Below are 14,842 nucleotides of genomic sequence, written 5' to 3'. Positions count from 1 at the left end.
GGCCTCACCTCCTCTTCCCGGCGTCTAGAGGGGCCCACCGCTTTGGCAGCTTCTTTACTGCTCTAGGTTGTCACTGTCGGAGGCTAGGTCCACGTCCCCCCACCATCCCTAGAACCCGAAGGCAAGCACGGGTGATTCACTCCCATGTCCCAGGCACCCAGCGCTTGATGCCGAATGAATGAAGGCTGGTGGGGGAGGAGCCCCCAACTACCAAAGGCGGGGTCTGGTGACAAATGAGAGGGTGTGGCCTGTGCCAATAAAAAACGCCAGGAGAGGATAACGTGGAAGAAGAGCCAATGGGGACCGAGAGATCGAGGAGGGGCGTGACCTGCAGCCAATAAGCGGCGGGGGATAGGGCGAAGGGCGTGCCCAATGGAGGGTGGGGTCGGAAGACAATGGAGTGGGGTTCTCTGGTAGATCAGAAGGGGCCGCGTCGCGTGCCTTCTCTCGGCCTTTGGGGGAATTCCGTCCGCGTGCCGCGCCCCCACCTGTTCGCTCCTCTTCTTGCCGCCCGCCGTCCCGCTCCGCAACGCTGGTCGCCGGCCGCCCAGCTCGCGGCAGCCGGCGCCGATGACGCACGCACTCGGGCGCGCGCACGCTCACACGATGGCGAGGAGACCCGCGTCAGTCTCCGCGGCGGCGCACCCCCGAGACCACTGGGGGCGGGGCCATGATAGGCTGAGGGGGCATGTCCGTCACCACACCACACCCCCAGGCGGGGGCGCCGGCCTAGGCCAGTCCCCTTTCCAAAGCCGGAACGGGTTTAGGGGCTTCAGGCGTGACCCCGCGGGCGGCCGGGTCACTAGCTCGCTGCCCCGACGAGAATGTGGGGCGTAATCTGAGCCCCGGGACAGGAGCCCGGGGCCTCTGAAACGTAGTCACGGAGAGGGCCCGCGTCGAGATAGGTAGGTCGCAGCCCGTGTGCCAGGACCGAGCCAGGGTACCTTCGGCGTGCCACTGTGCGTGGACCTCCTAAACTTCCATTCCCCCTTCCCCACCACACAGATTCAGGCGTACGGGAGCCGTGGCTTTATTCTGCGGGCAACCGAGCGTCAGGCGCAGGACCCCGACGTGAGGCAGGAGGACAGCGCGGGCGCAGGCGCCAGCACCAGACTGAAGAGTGCGCGGCGGCCCGTGGGGGGCGAGGGCGGTGGGCCCGCCTGCAGGGAGCTGAGGGCGGCCTGGCGCTGCTCTCGGGACACGTCCCCGCGCAGGTCCAAGAGGGCGGAGACGTGGTCCTCGCTGCAGGGGCAGCACCGAGGCACGTCAGCCCCGCCCCGCCCCCCTCGAGCTTCTTCTCCCGCTCCGCCGGTCCCCTCACCTCACGTCGGGAAATTGCTGCCGCAGGCTCGCCACCTCGAGGCCAAGCAGCATGGGGTCGCGGAGGTTCAGCAGCTCCCGCAGGGCGAGCAGCACCGGCGCGCAGTGAGCGCTCTCCTCCAGGCCCTGAGCACGTCGAGGTCGGGTATCACGCCGGCCCCCGGCCCCCACCCAACCACGGAGACTATGCCCGTCTGCCCGTCCAATGAGCTCTCACCAAACCGAGGAAAAGCTCGCGAAGCTGGGCAGCATCCTGCCGCAGGCGCTCGGCCGCCTGGGTCCTCTCGTCGGGCCCGCGGCACACGAGGCGGCCCTGCATCAGCGCGTGCAGGTACTGCAGCACCACGGCGCGCTCTGCCTCCGCCAGCAGCAGCTGGGGGGACGGCGATGGGTGGGGGGTCCAGGTCACCTTTCCTATCCGCGCTGCCCGCGCCCAGCCTTTCCCGCACCCCGACGACGCACCTGAACTGCGGGGTTCCGAATGCGCCTGAAGTCCCGGCAGAAGCGCTCGGTCCGCTCACACACACCCTCCAGCAGCTCAGGGCTCGACAGCCACTGGCGTGAGGGCAGAGCTGCGAACAGAGGCTGCGGAAGGGGGCGGAGCCGGAGTTGGAGAAACGATCCAGGCCTAGCATTGCCCGCCGAGCCCCCCTTACATAGGCTGTGTCTCCACCTCCCACTTCCATCCCGACCCAAGGGAAGTTTCACCTGGAGCTCGGCGAGCAGCGCCTCCAACACCAGACGACAGATCCTCCTCTGCAACTCGTCCAGCCCAGCTTCCACCGAAGTCAAGGCCCCTGAAGCCACCCAGTCGTGCTGCAGGATGGACACTGAGGAGCTGGACAGACCAAAACCACGGCTTCAGGACCAAGGCCAAGGCCCGCGTGGCCCTCTGTGGTCCCTCCACTCGGGCGCCACCTTGTGGTGCAAGTGTGTGGCCGGAGGGAGGGAGAAGGGGGTCTCCCTGCACATTTGAAGGTCTGAGGCTGGGAGAGCTAGAAGGGACACATCCCAGAGGGACCTGCCTCTAATTCACGGTGTGACCTAGAGCAAATCATTCTTTCAGTTTCTGTTTCCTCATCCGTAAGGGGGGAGGGAGATAATCCCAAAGAGGAGAGAGTAAAAATCAGCGTATCACTCCGTCCCGACTACAATGAAAATAACCCCTAAGAGGAAGAAAACTTTTTCTGTTTTGTTCACAGCTGGAACCCCAGACATTTCCTGGCACAGAGGAGGGCCTTGATAAATATTTGTTGAATGAATGAATAATTGACACTATGCGACAGGCACTGTGGTACGTATTTCACATCCATTTATCTCATGTAATTCTCAGAACATTCCATTATTACCCTTGTAATACTAATGAGAAAAGTGACATTCAGAGAGATTACGTAATTCACCCAACCAGTAATTAGCAGAACTAGGAATTGGAAACCCCTGAGCTATGTGAGTCCAAAATCCCTAGGGACCTAGCTTGGGCTGGGTCCACACATAATAGGCACTCAGTAGGGGGTTGGGGAAGGTGGGGTTCTGTGGGGGCCTTCTAGTACCTGAGTGCTGATTGATGGTTGAGGGTGGCCAGTAGGTAGGACACATAATGTGGAGCCATTGCTTGCCCCCTGAGGTGGTCTCCGGAGAATCGGATCAGAGCATCACTGAAGCTGCAATGGGCAGATGTGGCTGGACTTGCTGCTTCTCTGGTGCCCCCACACCCCCAGCCCCTGATACTCCTGGCCCACTGCCCAGGGTACCCAAGTCCTTCTTTGAAGGAACGCTTTCCCACTGGTGGGTCTTATTCACTCAGTGCCTGTTTGGGCTGCTCCAGGAGCAGTGCTAGGGACTGGGAGTGGGTCAGAGTCTTGGCAGACCTCCTCAGGAAGGCACCCAGCTCTGACAGTGCCATGCCATGCACCCGCCGTTGCAGTGACTCACTGACCAGGCTGGTCACGCGAATGTTCTCGTCCAGGATCTACAGGCAAGGGTGGGCAGTCATCAGCAAAGCCCCTACCCCTGCCCTCCTTTCCTTTCCCCGTGGGCCTGCCTGGCCACTTCCCACCCACCTGCAGCACGATGGCTGGCATTGGTGAGTAGTAGAAGCCAGATGGGTCTGTGTTGGGCTCCTGCTCCCGGCTCCATTCAGCTACCTCCCCATCCAGGGCCTTCTGCAGCCACTGGGCCACACTTGTCTGGGGGAAGGGGTGAGGGGCAAAAGAATGTAGCAAGGCACTGACCTTGCCAGACATGGGAAGACATTTGACTCTACAGATATAGGCCCACAGCTGATGGACAGAGCTTCTCTGGACCTGTGCCCCAACTACTCACCTGGACTTTGGCCACAAATGTTGCTTCTAGTTGCTCAACATTCTCCAAGGTTAGGAGGGGCTCCAGCTGGGACACATCAGCCTCAGGCCCCAGCTCCAGGCTCCCCATCATTTCCTGACTGGAGATTGGTGGCCCAGTGTCACACTGAGCTCCCAGCCTCTGATTCACCCACTTCCCAATGCCCCAGACACTGACCCCAGGTACACATGCAGTGCCCAATGCAGCAAGGCAAAGGCATCAGCAGCCCCCAGCTCAGGCCCTTCGAGGAGTTGCTGCAGGCTGCGGCGCAGGCCACTGTGCAGGGTGTGGGCCCATAGCTGGACCACTTTGTAGTGTGGTGGGCAGCAGGGTGCTACTAGTGCCTCAGCTGTGGCCATCTCGGCTGGCAGGGCCACTCGCAGAGCTTCCAGCCACTCTGCTAGAGCCCCTGGACCAGGCAGCAGAGATGTCCCAAAGTGAACCCGCTCCAGACCCTCCTGCAGTGCCCGAAGACAGCGCTGCCTCCAGTCCCGGGGAGCCTGCCCCAGGTGGGTTGTTCGTCCAGTCTCCATCTCTGCCACACGCACAGCAGCCACCAGCAGGGCTGGGTCCTCCCGTGCCAGCTTCCCTGCTGCCCCTGCAGCTGCCTCCACAGCCTGGCCCAATGCCTCAGCCAGAAGGCCCAGCTCCTGGAAGACTGGCAACTCCAGGCTCCCCAGGGGTGCCCATGTCTCCTCTTGCAGTTGCTCCAGCTCTCGAAGGCTCACATATGCCTCCAAGAGCCGTTGGGCATCAATCAGGGTCTGTGTGTGGGCCACTGCAGCTGGCACTAATGAGGGAGGAAAGGAGACAGCTCTGGATCTCAGCCTTCCCACCAGCGCAATGGGTACAGCAGGGGATACTGACGCCCTGGGGCTGGGGGGATGTATAAAATATTTAATAACTGGTACAATAAAGCATTGGCTAATCTGAAAGGATCCAGGCAAAAAAGTCCTAGAGGACTTTCTGGTGGACTGAGCTAATGGAATATGAGGAAGTTGAGGATCCTGGAGGGAAGGCAGGAGGAACTGAGGGGTGATGCTAGTGGCTATTCACCCACTCTGTTAGGGAAATACTTCACTATGTTAACAACCAGGGTGGCTAGAGCCACTTGACTGGGTGTCCATCCTGACTTAAGCATCCCATGCTTGGGAACTCTAGAACGAGCTGGTTTGTACCCTGTTTCATATGCCATTTGAAGCCTGAGCTACTCCCTGGGAGGTCCCTGGTATGCCTCTCCATGCAGTCCCCCACCTAGTGCCCCAGCCCCTTGATCAGTGATGGGCATTTGTGGACTGACTGTCGGATGCTGAGGCCCAGTGTTCCAGCACACTCACCTGCCTGCAGCCGGGGCAGCAACTGAGACAGGGCCTGCAGTTGCTTATGCTGGGAAACCTGCTCCCGCAGGGCCTCCAGGGTCTGTGAGGACTTGGATATGCCCTGGAGCAACCCACGGGTCTGGCTCAGGGCTTCACTGGTTCCCTGCACGACTTCGAGGGCCTGGGCCAGCTGCCACACACCAGTCTGCACTCCTTCCAGGTATGACTGCACCACCGACTGTGGAAAGAGACAGCCAGTGAGGCCCAGCCAGCCCAGCACCCCCGCCCCAGCACTGCTGCTCCCTGCCCCGGCCCACCTTGATGCGCGCTTCCAGGGAGCAGGTACGCTGCACCTCTCGGCTGCGGTACTGGCCCAGCCTGGCTAGCTGCTCCGGCCGGTAGAAGATGCCCGAGGCCCACTTGAGCGCGGCACCTCGGGCCAGCCGCTCTGCCCTCTCCTGCTCTGGCCACTTAGGCCCTGGGCAGGAAGAGCCTGGGCAGCCATGTCAGTTGGGAGGGGCCTGCAGGAAGTGGCCTCCAAACCCGCTCCCCTTTGTACTCCTCAGCCCATCCCCAGGGCAGTGCACTCCTCTCACTGCCCTATAGAGCTCCAGCCAGTCCTGGCAGAGAGGCCCCAACTCCACCATTCCCACCTTTCTTGCCATCGTTCCTCCCCCAGCCCCCTGGAGGGGCTCATACCAGCGGGAAGTGCGCGCTGCATTTCATCCTTGGCTGCTGAATCCATGGCGGGCCTGGAGAAGCTGGAGCTGAGGTGGGCCAGGGGCGGGGGTCTGAGATAGAGCAGGAAGGGAGGATGCTCCTTTGAGCTGCTGCCATAGACTAGGCCCCTCTGAGCAGGAGGAGGGAGGTTCTTGCTCGGCCCCCTCAGGAAATGAGAGGGAGGTGGTGTGATGGGGAGGCACCTGGGAGGCCTTGCCTGCTGGCTTTCTGAGTGGTGCCAATGCAGGTGCCAAGTGGGGCAGGGTGGGCACAGGCTCCCCTGGACCTTATTCCTGCCCTGAGCTGTACAGGACAGTTCGTTGTAGAACTTACCAGGCGTGACCAAGTGTCCAGTTCTCCCTCCTCCGCAAACGGCCTTGGCCTTGAGAATGGCCCTGTCCTCCGGCAGAGCTGGGCACACCCACCACTCGCTCACAGGGCCTGGGTGACTCTAGCTGACTCCAGCACACAGCAGGAGGACTCCTCTCTCCAAGGAAGCCTGTCTCCCACTTCCCAGCCCAGAAGCCCCTTCTTCCCGCCAAAGCCCCGCCCTCCCCAAGGCCACCAACAGAAAGGAAGGAAGCTGAGTCTCTGGCAATTTATTCCCAACAGGAAAGAGCATCTGCACCGAGGGTGGGGAGGGCTGGGCACCACTTCCCTGAGGGGTGGGGAGAGGGGTGTATTCCAGTGGTCATTGAGTCTTGACCAGCCCACCCAGGACTTCTTGGCACTCAGGACACAGATGTGAACTAGACTTGGCCTCAACCTGGTGGGGGGAAGGTGAAGTGTGCAGATATGGACGCAGAGGACATCACAGTATGAAAACTGTGTTGACGGGCCCCTCAGAGGAGGCTGTGTACCTCTGCAGAGGAGAAACTGATGCAGGCTGTTGGGAGGAGGGGGCCCGGTGGGCCGTGGCAGGAAAGAGGTCGTGAAAGCTGTGCTTACCCTGAGAGTTATAGGGAGCCGGGGAAGGGACCCCATGGCAGAGGCACTGATTCCTCCAGCTGCCAAGAGTGTAGGCTGCTGAGGTCTCACAGGTGAGTCTCTCAGTTAATATTGGGGTACAAAGGCTTGGTACCCTTGCCTGGATGTGAACATCTCAGAAGGGCTACCCCAATTTCAGAGCTGAGGTGGGATGAGCTGAGGTCTCTATTATAACTGCATCTGCCCAATTCTTTTTGTCTAACTCTCTTACAAGTGCGGATCCCCAATAAGCTTGCTGCAAATCCCTGTCTCAGAGTCCGTATCCCAAAGAACCTGACCTAAAAGGAATAATATAATAACTTACTGGTCGAGTACAGTGGCTCTCACCTGTAATCTCAGAACCTTGTGAGGCCAAGGCGGAGGATTGCTTGAGGCCAGGAGTTCAAGACCAGCCTGGACAACATAATGAGACCTGTCTCTATAAAAAATAAAAAAAAACTTAGCCTGGTGTGGTGGCCTGTGCCTGTGCCTGGAGACCCAGTTACTCTGGAGGCGGAGGCAGGAGGATCGCTTGAGCCCAGGTGTTCAAGGTTACACAATGAACTATGATCGGGCCACTGCACTACAGCCTGGGTGACAGAGCAATAGACCCTGTCTCTACAAAATTAATTGATTAATTAAAAAGGAATAATAATAATAATGTTAAAAATAACAAAATGAAGCTCAGACTTGGGGGGATGGGGGGGCATGGGCAATATATATAACCTGAACTTTTGTACCCCCATAATAAGCTGAAATAAAAAAATAATAATAACAAAAAGGCCCTAGCAAACACATAATCCTTCCCATATGCCAGGAATTGCTCTAAGTGCTTTGCTTATGTCTACACATAGGTAAATACGTTTGCATTGGTGCACTGTAGTGTGGAGACAAGAGAAAGATGAGGCTGGGACCAGGGATGGAGAGAAGTGGACAAGTGCTTGATGTTTGGCAGGAAATGAGGGACAGAAATAGAATGGGTGACCCCAAGACAGTGGGGCAGCCTTTAGATGAAAGTTTGAGGGAACTGGTTGGGTTCATCAGGCAGTGTGGGCAGAGTTAGTGGTGTTGGGGCAGGCTGGCAAGGAAGGTTCAGGTGACTCCCACGTCTCTACTGCCTGGGCTACCCACCGACCTCCAACACATTTCTGCCTAACCTGTCAAATCTCCCAGGATCCCCGGGTAGTTTCGTCTTATTCGGCAGTTGGACATTTGCTGATGGTCCCTGAAGTTTTGCGTCAGTTTCCGTAGGCAGGAATTGCGCCAGGTTCCCTGGAAGAGGCGCGGGGCGGAAGCGGAAGTAGCGGCGCTGGCTCCGGCTGCCGGGCGGCCAGGAACGGAAGCGGAAGTGGCGGCGGCGCCGGCCTGGCCTGGCCTGGCTGAGGGGAGGCGGCGGGCGGGCGCGATGGCAGAGGCCGGGCCACAGGCGCCGCCGCCCCCGGGCACCCCAAGCCGGCACGAGAAGAGTCTGGGACTTCTCACCACCAAGTTCGTGTCGCTTCTGCAGGAGGCTAAGGACGGCGTGCTTGACCTCAAGCTGGTGCGGCCCGGGCTAAGGGGCGACAAGGCGGGGATGGTTGACCAGGCCTGGGCCCGTAGCGGGAACCCCCGGGGTGGCCCAGCTGGGTCTTCCGAGAGGCAGCCGCCATCGTGTGCTTTCTCACAGGAGAGAGGCCGGGGCTGTTTCATTCATTCGGCCGAGGCCACTGAGCGTCAGCTGTGTGGTAGGCTCGGGGCTGCAGGTGCTCGTCCTCGTGGCCCTTCCTGCCTGGCGTGGGGATGGAGCATCAGAACATCAGTTCAGGACTGTGCCAGGTCTCTTCTCACCCTGCGGTCCTGAGCTGCAGTGGTGCCTGGGAGGCACTATAGGGTTGGAACCCAAGCTACCCCGCTCTCAGATCACGTTTCAGGGTAGCTGGGGTACACCTGATAGTGGAGCTGAGCATTCTCCACTTTGTTCTGTCTGCCAGGCAGCTGACACCCTAGCTGTGCGCCAGAAGCGGCGGATTTACGACATTACCAACGTGTTAGAAGGTATTGGGTTGATCGAAAAAAAATCCAAGAACAGCATCCAGTGGAAGTGAGTGGGGATATCTGAGAGGGCAGTAGGGTGGTATCCTGTCCAGAATTGTCTGTCAGGGGTGTGGGGTGGAGGGTGCAGGAGAGGACAGGGGCCATGGGACCCAGAGTTCCCAGCAGTCCCTCTCAGCCCCACTCCCTGGGCTCAGGGGTGTGGGGCCTGGCTGCAATACCCGAGAGATTGCTGACAAGCTGATTGAGCTCAAGGCAGAGATCGAGGAGCTGCAGCAGCGGGAGCAAGAACTGGACCAGCACAAGGTGTGGGTGCAGCAGAGCATCCGGAACGTCACAGAGGACGTGCAGAACAGCTGATATCCTCCTGGCGGTCCCTGCTCTGGGGGAGTGGGCAAGGGGCCCTTTGGTCCACCTGGGTTTTCTCTGTGTGCCCTGGGCCCGGTCCCTCTTGGGAGGATGGTCCTATAGCCTCTGGTCAGGTCCCAGCCTCAGGCCCCTTCCTCAGAGCCCCTCCTCCTCCAGTATTGGCCTGTGATCCAGCCCCATGTGGACCCCAGCCCCCAGAACTTTCTCTGGGGGCCTGTATATCAGACCTCTGCTAAAGAATTGGGTCTTCTCTGTAGCCTGCCATTCGTCGCCATAGGTAGGGCATCAGCCATTCTCCTTAACCCCCACACCTTGGCCTACGTGACTCATGAGGACATCTGCAGATGCTTTGCTGGTGAGCAGAGCCTGGGTAGGGGGACATGGGAGTGGGGCTGGGCTGGGCTGAGCTACAGCCCTGAGTATTGGGCCAAGTGCCCAAGGAGAGTTCCATCTCTTAAGATCCTGGGGCCTGCTCAAAGAGGAACCAGGCAGGGTAAGTCTTTTTGAGGGTCACTGGGACCCTGTGAAGGCCAACTATACTAAGAGGGTACAAGAATTCTGGAGAAGATTCCTGGATTTGCTCCTATCTACATTGTCCCTGGATTTGGCTTCTTGGGCATGATAGAGGCACAAGGGGGAGCGGGGGAAAGTGAGAGAGAGAGAGAGAGAGAGTGTGTGTGTGTGTGTGTACGCGCGCGCGCGCATGTGTGCTTTTGCAGGCAGGCTTTTGCATGCTTGTGTGCAGGGGACAGTGGTCCTCTCTTTTAACCTGTAGTTAGTTTAGTAGCATTGTGAATACAGGAGCTGTTCCTTTTCCATCCTGTGTTCCTCAGGCTAGTCCTGGGAAAGGGACGTTGGTCTTAGCAAAAACACCTGTACCTAGAAATCAGCCCTGTCAATCGAAGAGTGAGGTGCCCATGCCTAGCGATCTTTTGCTCTATATATTTGAACCCAAATTTCCTCATTACTGACCCTGGCCTCGGGGAGAGAAAGGCTTTAGCTTTGTCCACCCACTGTGGGGGATGGGTGAGGCCTCCTGTCTAGTACCTGAGACCATGGTCTCCTGCCTTGCCTCAGGGGAAAGTACCTCCCTTCCCAGCTCAGATTGAACCCATGGGCTCTGACCCATTCTCGTTGTCATTCTAGGAGACACCCTCCTGGCCATCCGGGCCCCATCGGGCACCAGCCTGGAGGTGCCCATCCCAGAGGTGGGTGCTAAACCCAGGCAGGCGGGGTCGATTGAGGGCGGGTGCTGGCTGTGGAGCCTGATAAGTCCCGGGTGGGGCAGGTAGGGGGCCCCCTGGGGTTTGGGGTTATCTAGGAGGATGGGCAGCCTGGGTGGGAGAGGACACTGGCCCTGACCCAAGATCAGGCAGGAGCCAAGCCTACTTCCAATTCCACCTGTCCCCTGTCCCCTACCACTTACTTCTAGGGTGTCAACGGACAGAAGAAGTACCAGATTCATCTAAAGAGTGTGAGTGGCCCCATTGAAGTGCTGCTGGTGAACAAGGAGGCATGGAGCTCACCACCTGTGGCTGTGCCTGTGCCGCCACCTGAAGATCTGCTCCAGAGCCCACCTGCTGTTTCTACCCCTCCACCTTTGCCCAAGCCTGCCCTAGTCCAGTCCCAGGAAGCCTCACGTCCAAGCAGTCCCCAGCTAACTACTTCCACCCATGTTCCTGGCACCACCGAAGTCCTAGGGGTGGCCAGCCCAGCAGCTGAGATCTCAGGTGAGGCATGATGGGAGCTGGTGATAGGATTATCTTCTGGGGTCCATGAGGCAACACCTCTGTTTTGTGGAATGCCATACTCAGAGTTGGAAGAGACTTTGAGGGGTTTTTCCCTTTCCCAGCCTCCACCCAGCCTCCCTTTGCAATGGCAGTGAATGATCAACCCCTTTATAACAGGGAAGCTCTGACTGTGTAAAGGGCCATTAACGGTGACAGTTTCCCCCAGATCCACTGGTGTCTCACCTGCCCTGGCAGCCCCTCTTGAAGTGTGGCCACAGCAGACATATCCACGAGTCTCCTCCTATAGGCCTTGTGCCCTTGTCTCCTTTGGTCACTCATTTCCAGGTTACCTCTTCTGGGGCAACTGGCAATGCCTAAGTCTCCTTGGGTCTGGGAATTAGGACTGGTCACCCTGGCCACGGGTTCTGGCACTGCTAGGTTCAATGACCCACTTCCTGCCCTCTTGTGACTGGGTTCGGGGCTGTGGTTGCAGTGAGTGGTGGCCCTGGAACTGATAGCAAGGACAGTGGTGAGCTCAGCTCACTCCCGCTGGGCCCGACAGCACTGGACACCCGACCACTGCAGTCTTCTGCCCTGCTGGACAGCAGCAGCAGCAGCAGCAGCAGCAACAGCAGCAGTTCATCTGGACCCAACCCTTCTACCTCTTTTGAGCCCATCAAGGCGGACCCCACAGGCGGTGAGTACCTGCACACCCCAGGGCAGGGAGAATCCGGCTTCTGCCCAGTCCTAGGTCAAGAGCAGCACTGGGGCTGGAACCCAGCTCTCCTGTGAACCCCTCTGATACAGAGCTCTCTGCCAGCCAGGGCGAGGTGCCCTTTTTCCCCTTCCTGGGCTAGCACAGAACTCCCTGGCCCTCTGTCAAGCCCTGCCTGCCACCCCTTGGAGCAACACTAAGCCTCTCTTGCCTCTCTAACTGATATTCCTCCTCTGTGTCCTCCCTCTCATCTTCCCTGTCTCCTCTCTGTCTGGACTCCTTGAAAAAGTAATCTGTACTCCCCTGCACATCTTGATCGCCTGGTCACCCTTCAGGTTGCAGCAGTCACCCCCCACCTCCGGCACTACAGCAGTGCCACTCTTGAGAAGCTGATCCAGCACATTTCTAGAGTGTCTTTGCTTCAGTGCTCTCTTGCTCCGTGCTAACGTTCTTTCCTCCTTTGGCTTTAATGATGCCAGCTCTTGGCTCTTCTACCTCACTGGCTTCTCCCTGAACTCTCCCTGACACTTCCTTAAACATTGGCACTTTCTGGGGCTCCATCCCATTCTACACCTGGAGGGGCCCTGACTCTGGGTGGGTGAACCCCCAGCTGCCACCTCGCCTAGGTCTCTTGCCCAATCCCCACCCTACGGTGTCCGCCTGCCATCCTCTGCACATCCAACGGACACTTCATTCCCACATGTCCTCAGTTGAACTCATTTTCCTCCCACAACTCGCTTTTCCACCTCGGTGCGCACCCTACCATCAGCCCTCGTCACCCAGGCCTGACCCTTGTATATCACTCCAGTTCATCTCTTCTCTCTTCCTCTGCTGCCCACCTTGTTAGCTAAGCATTCTGTCCCAGACACCTCGTTGTCTCTCTCTTGCATCCTTAACAGTCAGGTTGACTCCTGTCCACCTCTGTTCTAGATTGTTCAGTATCCTCCTCTTTACCCTGAGAGAACGATCTTCCTAAAACACAAACCTGACTGTGGCATTTCTGTTTACAAAAGTACTTTTTTTTTTTTTTTTTTTTTTTTAAGAGATAGGGGTCTTACTCGTCCCCTAGACTGGAGTGCAATGGCTGATGATAGCTCACTGTAACCTCTAATGCCTGGGCTCAAGTGGTCCTTCCACCTCAGCCTCCCAAGTAGGTGGGACTACAGACATGTGCCATCATGCCTGCCTAATTTTTTTATTTTTTGTAGAGACGGAGTCTCGCTATTTTGCCCAGGCTGGTCTCAAACTCCTAACCTCAAGGGATCCTCCAGCCTCAGCTTCCCAAAGTGGTGGGATTACAGGCATGAGCCACTATGCCTGGCCCAAAAGCACCTTTTTAACAGCTCCCTAAGGCCCACTGGATAAAATCTTAGCTCCTGAGCCTGGCATGTGAAGTTCCTTGAGGTCTTCTCTGGTTTCATTTTTTTCTGCTTCCCATATGTATCCTGGTCAGAGCTTTGCAGCACTAGCCCCTCTTGAAATGTCTGTCTCCACCTCTGCCTGGTGACCTGACCCGGGGTGTGGTCTCTGAGCCTTGCACAGAGCAGGTGCTCAGCTAGAGTGGGGATAGATGGGACATCCTCTATCAGACAGGGAGTGCATGCGGAGCCCAGAAAGGGAGGGGAGTCTGTTGCCCTTCTGCAGCACCTCTGAGTTAGAAAGGCTGTACCAGTTACCTGCAGTTACCTGTGGGTCTTTGGTGCCCTGGGCTCAGCACTGAGGAGTTCAGGTCTAACAGGTGAGACCAACAGGTGATGCCAGCTTAACCAAGTGCAGGGCCGATCTTTCCTCAGCTGTGTGGAGCCCCAGGGTGGGTGGTATGGGATCTGAGGAAGGCAGGGGCTGCAGTGGGACCAGGCTGGACCTCTGTGCCTTGAGCATGGCTTCCTTGTTTTGCAGTTCTGGAACTCCCCAAAGAGCTGTCAGAAATCTTTGATCCCACACGAGGTAGGCTGCAGGCTTCCCTGGGGCCGGGAGCAAGGGACACAGCACAGCCTGTTGGGTCTTAAGGCTGTTTTCTTGCCCTTCTGAAGACCTTATGGTTGTGCTTGGTACCTGGGACAAAGCGTAAAGCTCCTGATGGGCGGGTGGGGATTCCCTTTCCTGGGCTTTGGTGGGTGGAGGGGTGGGATCCAGAACCTAACAGCTCTCTCTCCCCTCCCAGAGTGCATGAGCTCGGAGCTACTGGAGGAGTTGATGTCTTCAGAAGGTGGGTGGCCCAGGAAGGTGGGGGGTGGGTGTGGGCAGGGGGTTGGGCAGCTGCTGGGTGGGGCCTCAGCCAGGGCCTCAGCCTAGTGCTCTCTGCAGTGTTTGCCCCCCTCCTCCGTCTTTCTCCACCCCCGGGAGACCACGATTACATCTACAACCTGGACGAGAGTGAAGGTGTTTGTGACCTCTTTGATGTGCCTGTTCTCAACCTCTGACTGACAGGGACATGCCCTGTGTGGCTGGGACCCAGACCTGGGGGTTGCCTGGGGACCTCCCCCCACCCACCCCTACACAGCTTGAGAGCCACAGACTCCTGGCTTCCCCAGCCTCCCCTCTGCACAGTTCTGGCCACAGCTCCCATTCCTGCACTGGCACTTGCACTGTGCTCACAGTGCAGGGGAAAGGGGCTCAGCCCCCACCACCGTGGAGCCAAAGCGTTGGTCTCTCCTTTTCTGGGGCCTTCCCCAACCCAGGCTCGGCTGCCACCCAGTGGCACAGAACCGAGGACCCGCCATCACCCCCATAGGGCAGCTTGTCCAGCCCCACTGCCCTCCTGCCAGCCCGTTTGCCCCTGGGAGAGAAGGGTGGGGCAGAGCTGGGCACATGCCAGCACCACCCCTAGTTTCCTTCACTGCTCCCCATCCCTCCACCCTCCGCCCTCCAGCTCCTCCTGGACCTCTCATGTGCCCCTCTTCTGCTGGGCCCTTAGCCCTGGAAACCTGCCCGTGGTGGCGGGGAGGCACTAACAAGAAGGAACAGAGGTCCCTAGCTAGGAATCTGGGCGGTCTGGCCCTGAGGATTGCCCAGCTCCCGCCACCCCATAGCCCCCCTTATTTCCATTTATTCATTTACCCTCATTTAGAGCCATTTGCAGAGATTTAGAAAGATTTACAGTAACAAATGGATTCCTATATAAAAGATTATTTTTATACTTTTTGCAGCAAAAGGAAATTGTAATATTTGTACAGTGTCCAAGTGAATAAAGACCATGCCTAAGGCTATCTCTGACCTGGTTCTTTCCACCCCTCCTTGGGACTTTGCTGGATTGGTGGTGGGACTGGGTGGGTCACCTTAACTGGAACGGGAGGTGTGGCAGCCTGCCCTCCCCGCCCCCACCTGCCGCA

At 58.2% G+C, this 14,842-nt stretch overlaps 2 protein-coding genes across 3 annotated transcripts; one reads left to right on the top strand and one right to left on the bottom strand.

The window, feature by feature from the left end:
- Positions 1-273: 273 nt before the first annotated feature.
- On the bottom strand, positions 274-7,039 carry EXOC3L1 (exocyst complex component 3 like 1). Its single transcript, XM_069497944.1, has 14 exons — positions 7,014-7,039; positions 5,679-5,770; positions 5,297-5,457; positions 4,998-5,217; positions 3,838-4,450; positions 3,643-3,760; positions 3,381-3,506; positions 3,189-3,289; positions 2,871-2,981; positions 2,029-2,158; positions 1,783-1,905; positions 1,538-1,693; positions 1,322-1,446; positions 274-1,242 (listed from the first exon to the last, which is right to left on the bottom strand). Exons 2-14 carry the CDS (start codon positions 5,722-5,724, stop codon positions 1,053-1,055), a joined length of 2,220 nt encoding a protein of 739 aa, XP_069354045.1. The 5' UTR covers positions 5,725-5,770; positions 7,014-7,039; the 3' UTR covers positions 274-1,052.
- A 902-nt stretch (positions 7,040-7,941) lies between these two features.
- On the top strand, positions 7,942-14,830 carry E2F4 (E2F transcription factor 4). Of its 2 annotated transcripts, XM_069456712.1 has the most exons (10): positions 7,942-8,205; positions 8,636-8,745; positions 8,894-9,055; positions 9,377-9,420; positions 10,212-10,273; positions 10,498-10,795; positions 11,289-11,492; positions 13,410-13,457; positions 13,675-13,719; positions 13,818-14,828. In XM_069456712.1, exons 1-10 carry the CDS (start codon positions 8,071-8,073, stop codon positions 13,931-13,933), a joined length of 1,224 nt encoding a protein of 407 aa, XP_069312813.1. In that variant the 5' UTR covers positions 7,942-8,070; the 3' UTR covers positions 13,934-14,828. The 2 variants fall into 2 exon arrangements, with proteins under 2 accessions (XP_069312813.1, XP_069312814.1); XM_069456713.1 differs by lacking the exons at positions 11,289-11,492; positions 13,410-13,457 and having other exon boundaries at positions 8,031-8,205; positions 10,498-10,800; positions 13,692-13,719; positions 13,818-14,830.
- The last annotated feature ends 12 nt before the right edge of the window (positions 14,831-14,842 follow it).

The sequence above is a fragment of the Eulemur rufifrons genome, chromosome 23 (assembly GCF_041146395.1).
Source record: "Eulemur rufifrons isolate Redbay chromosome 23, OSU_ERuf_1, whole genome shotgun sequence".
NCBI classification, from domain to species: Eukaryota; Metazoa; Chordata; class Mammalia; order Primates; family Lemuridae; genus Eulemur; species Eulemur rufifrons.
The sequence above is the reverse complement of the archived record's forward strand: the minus strand, read 5'-3'. Positions and strand labels throughout refer to the sequence as shown.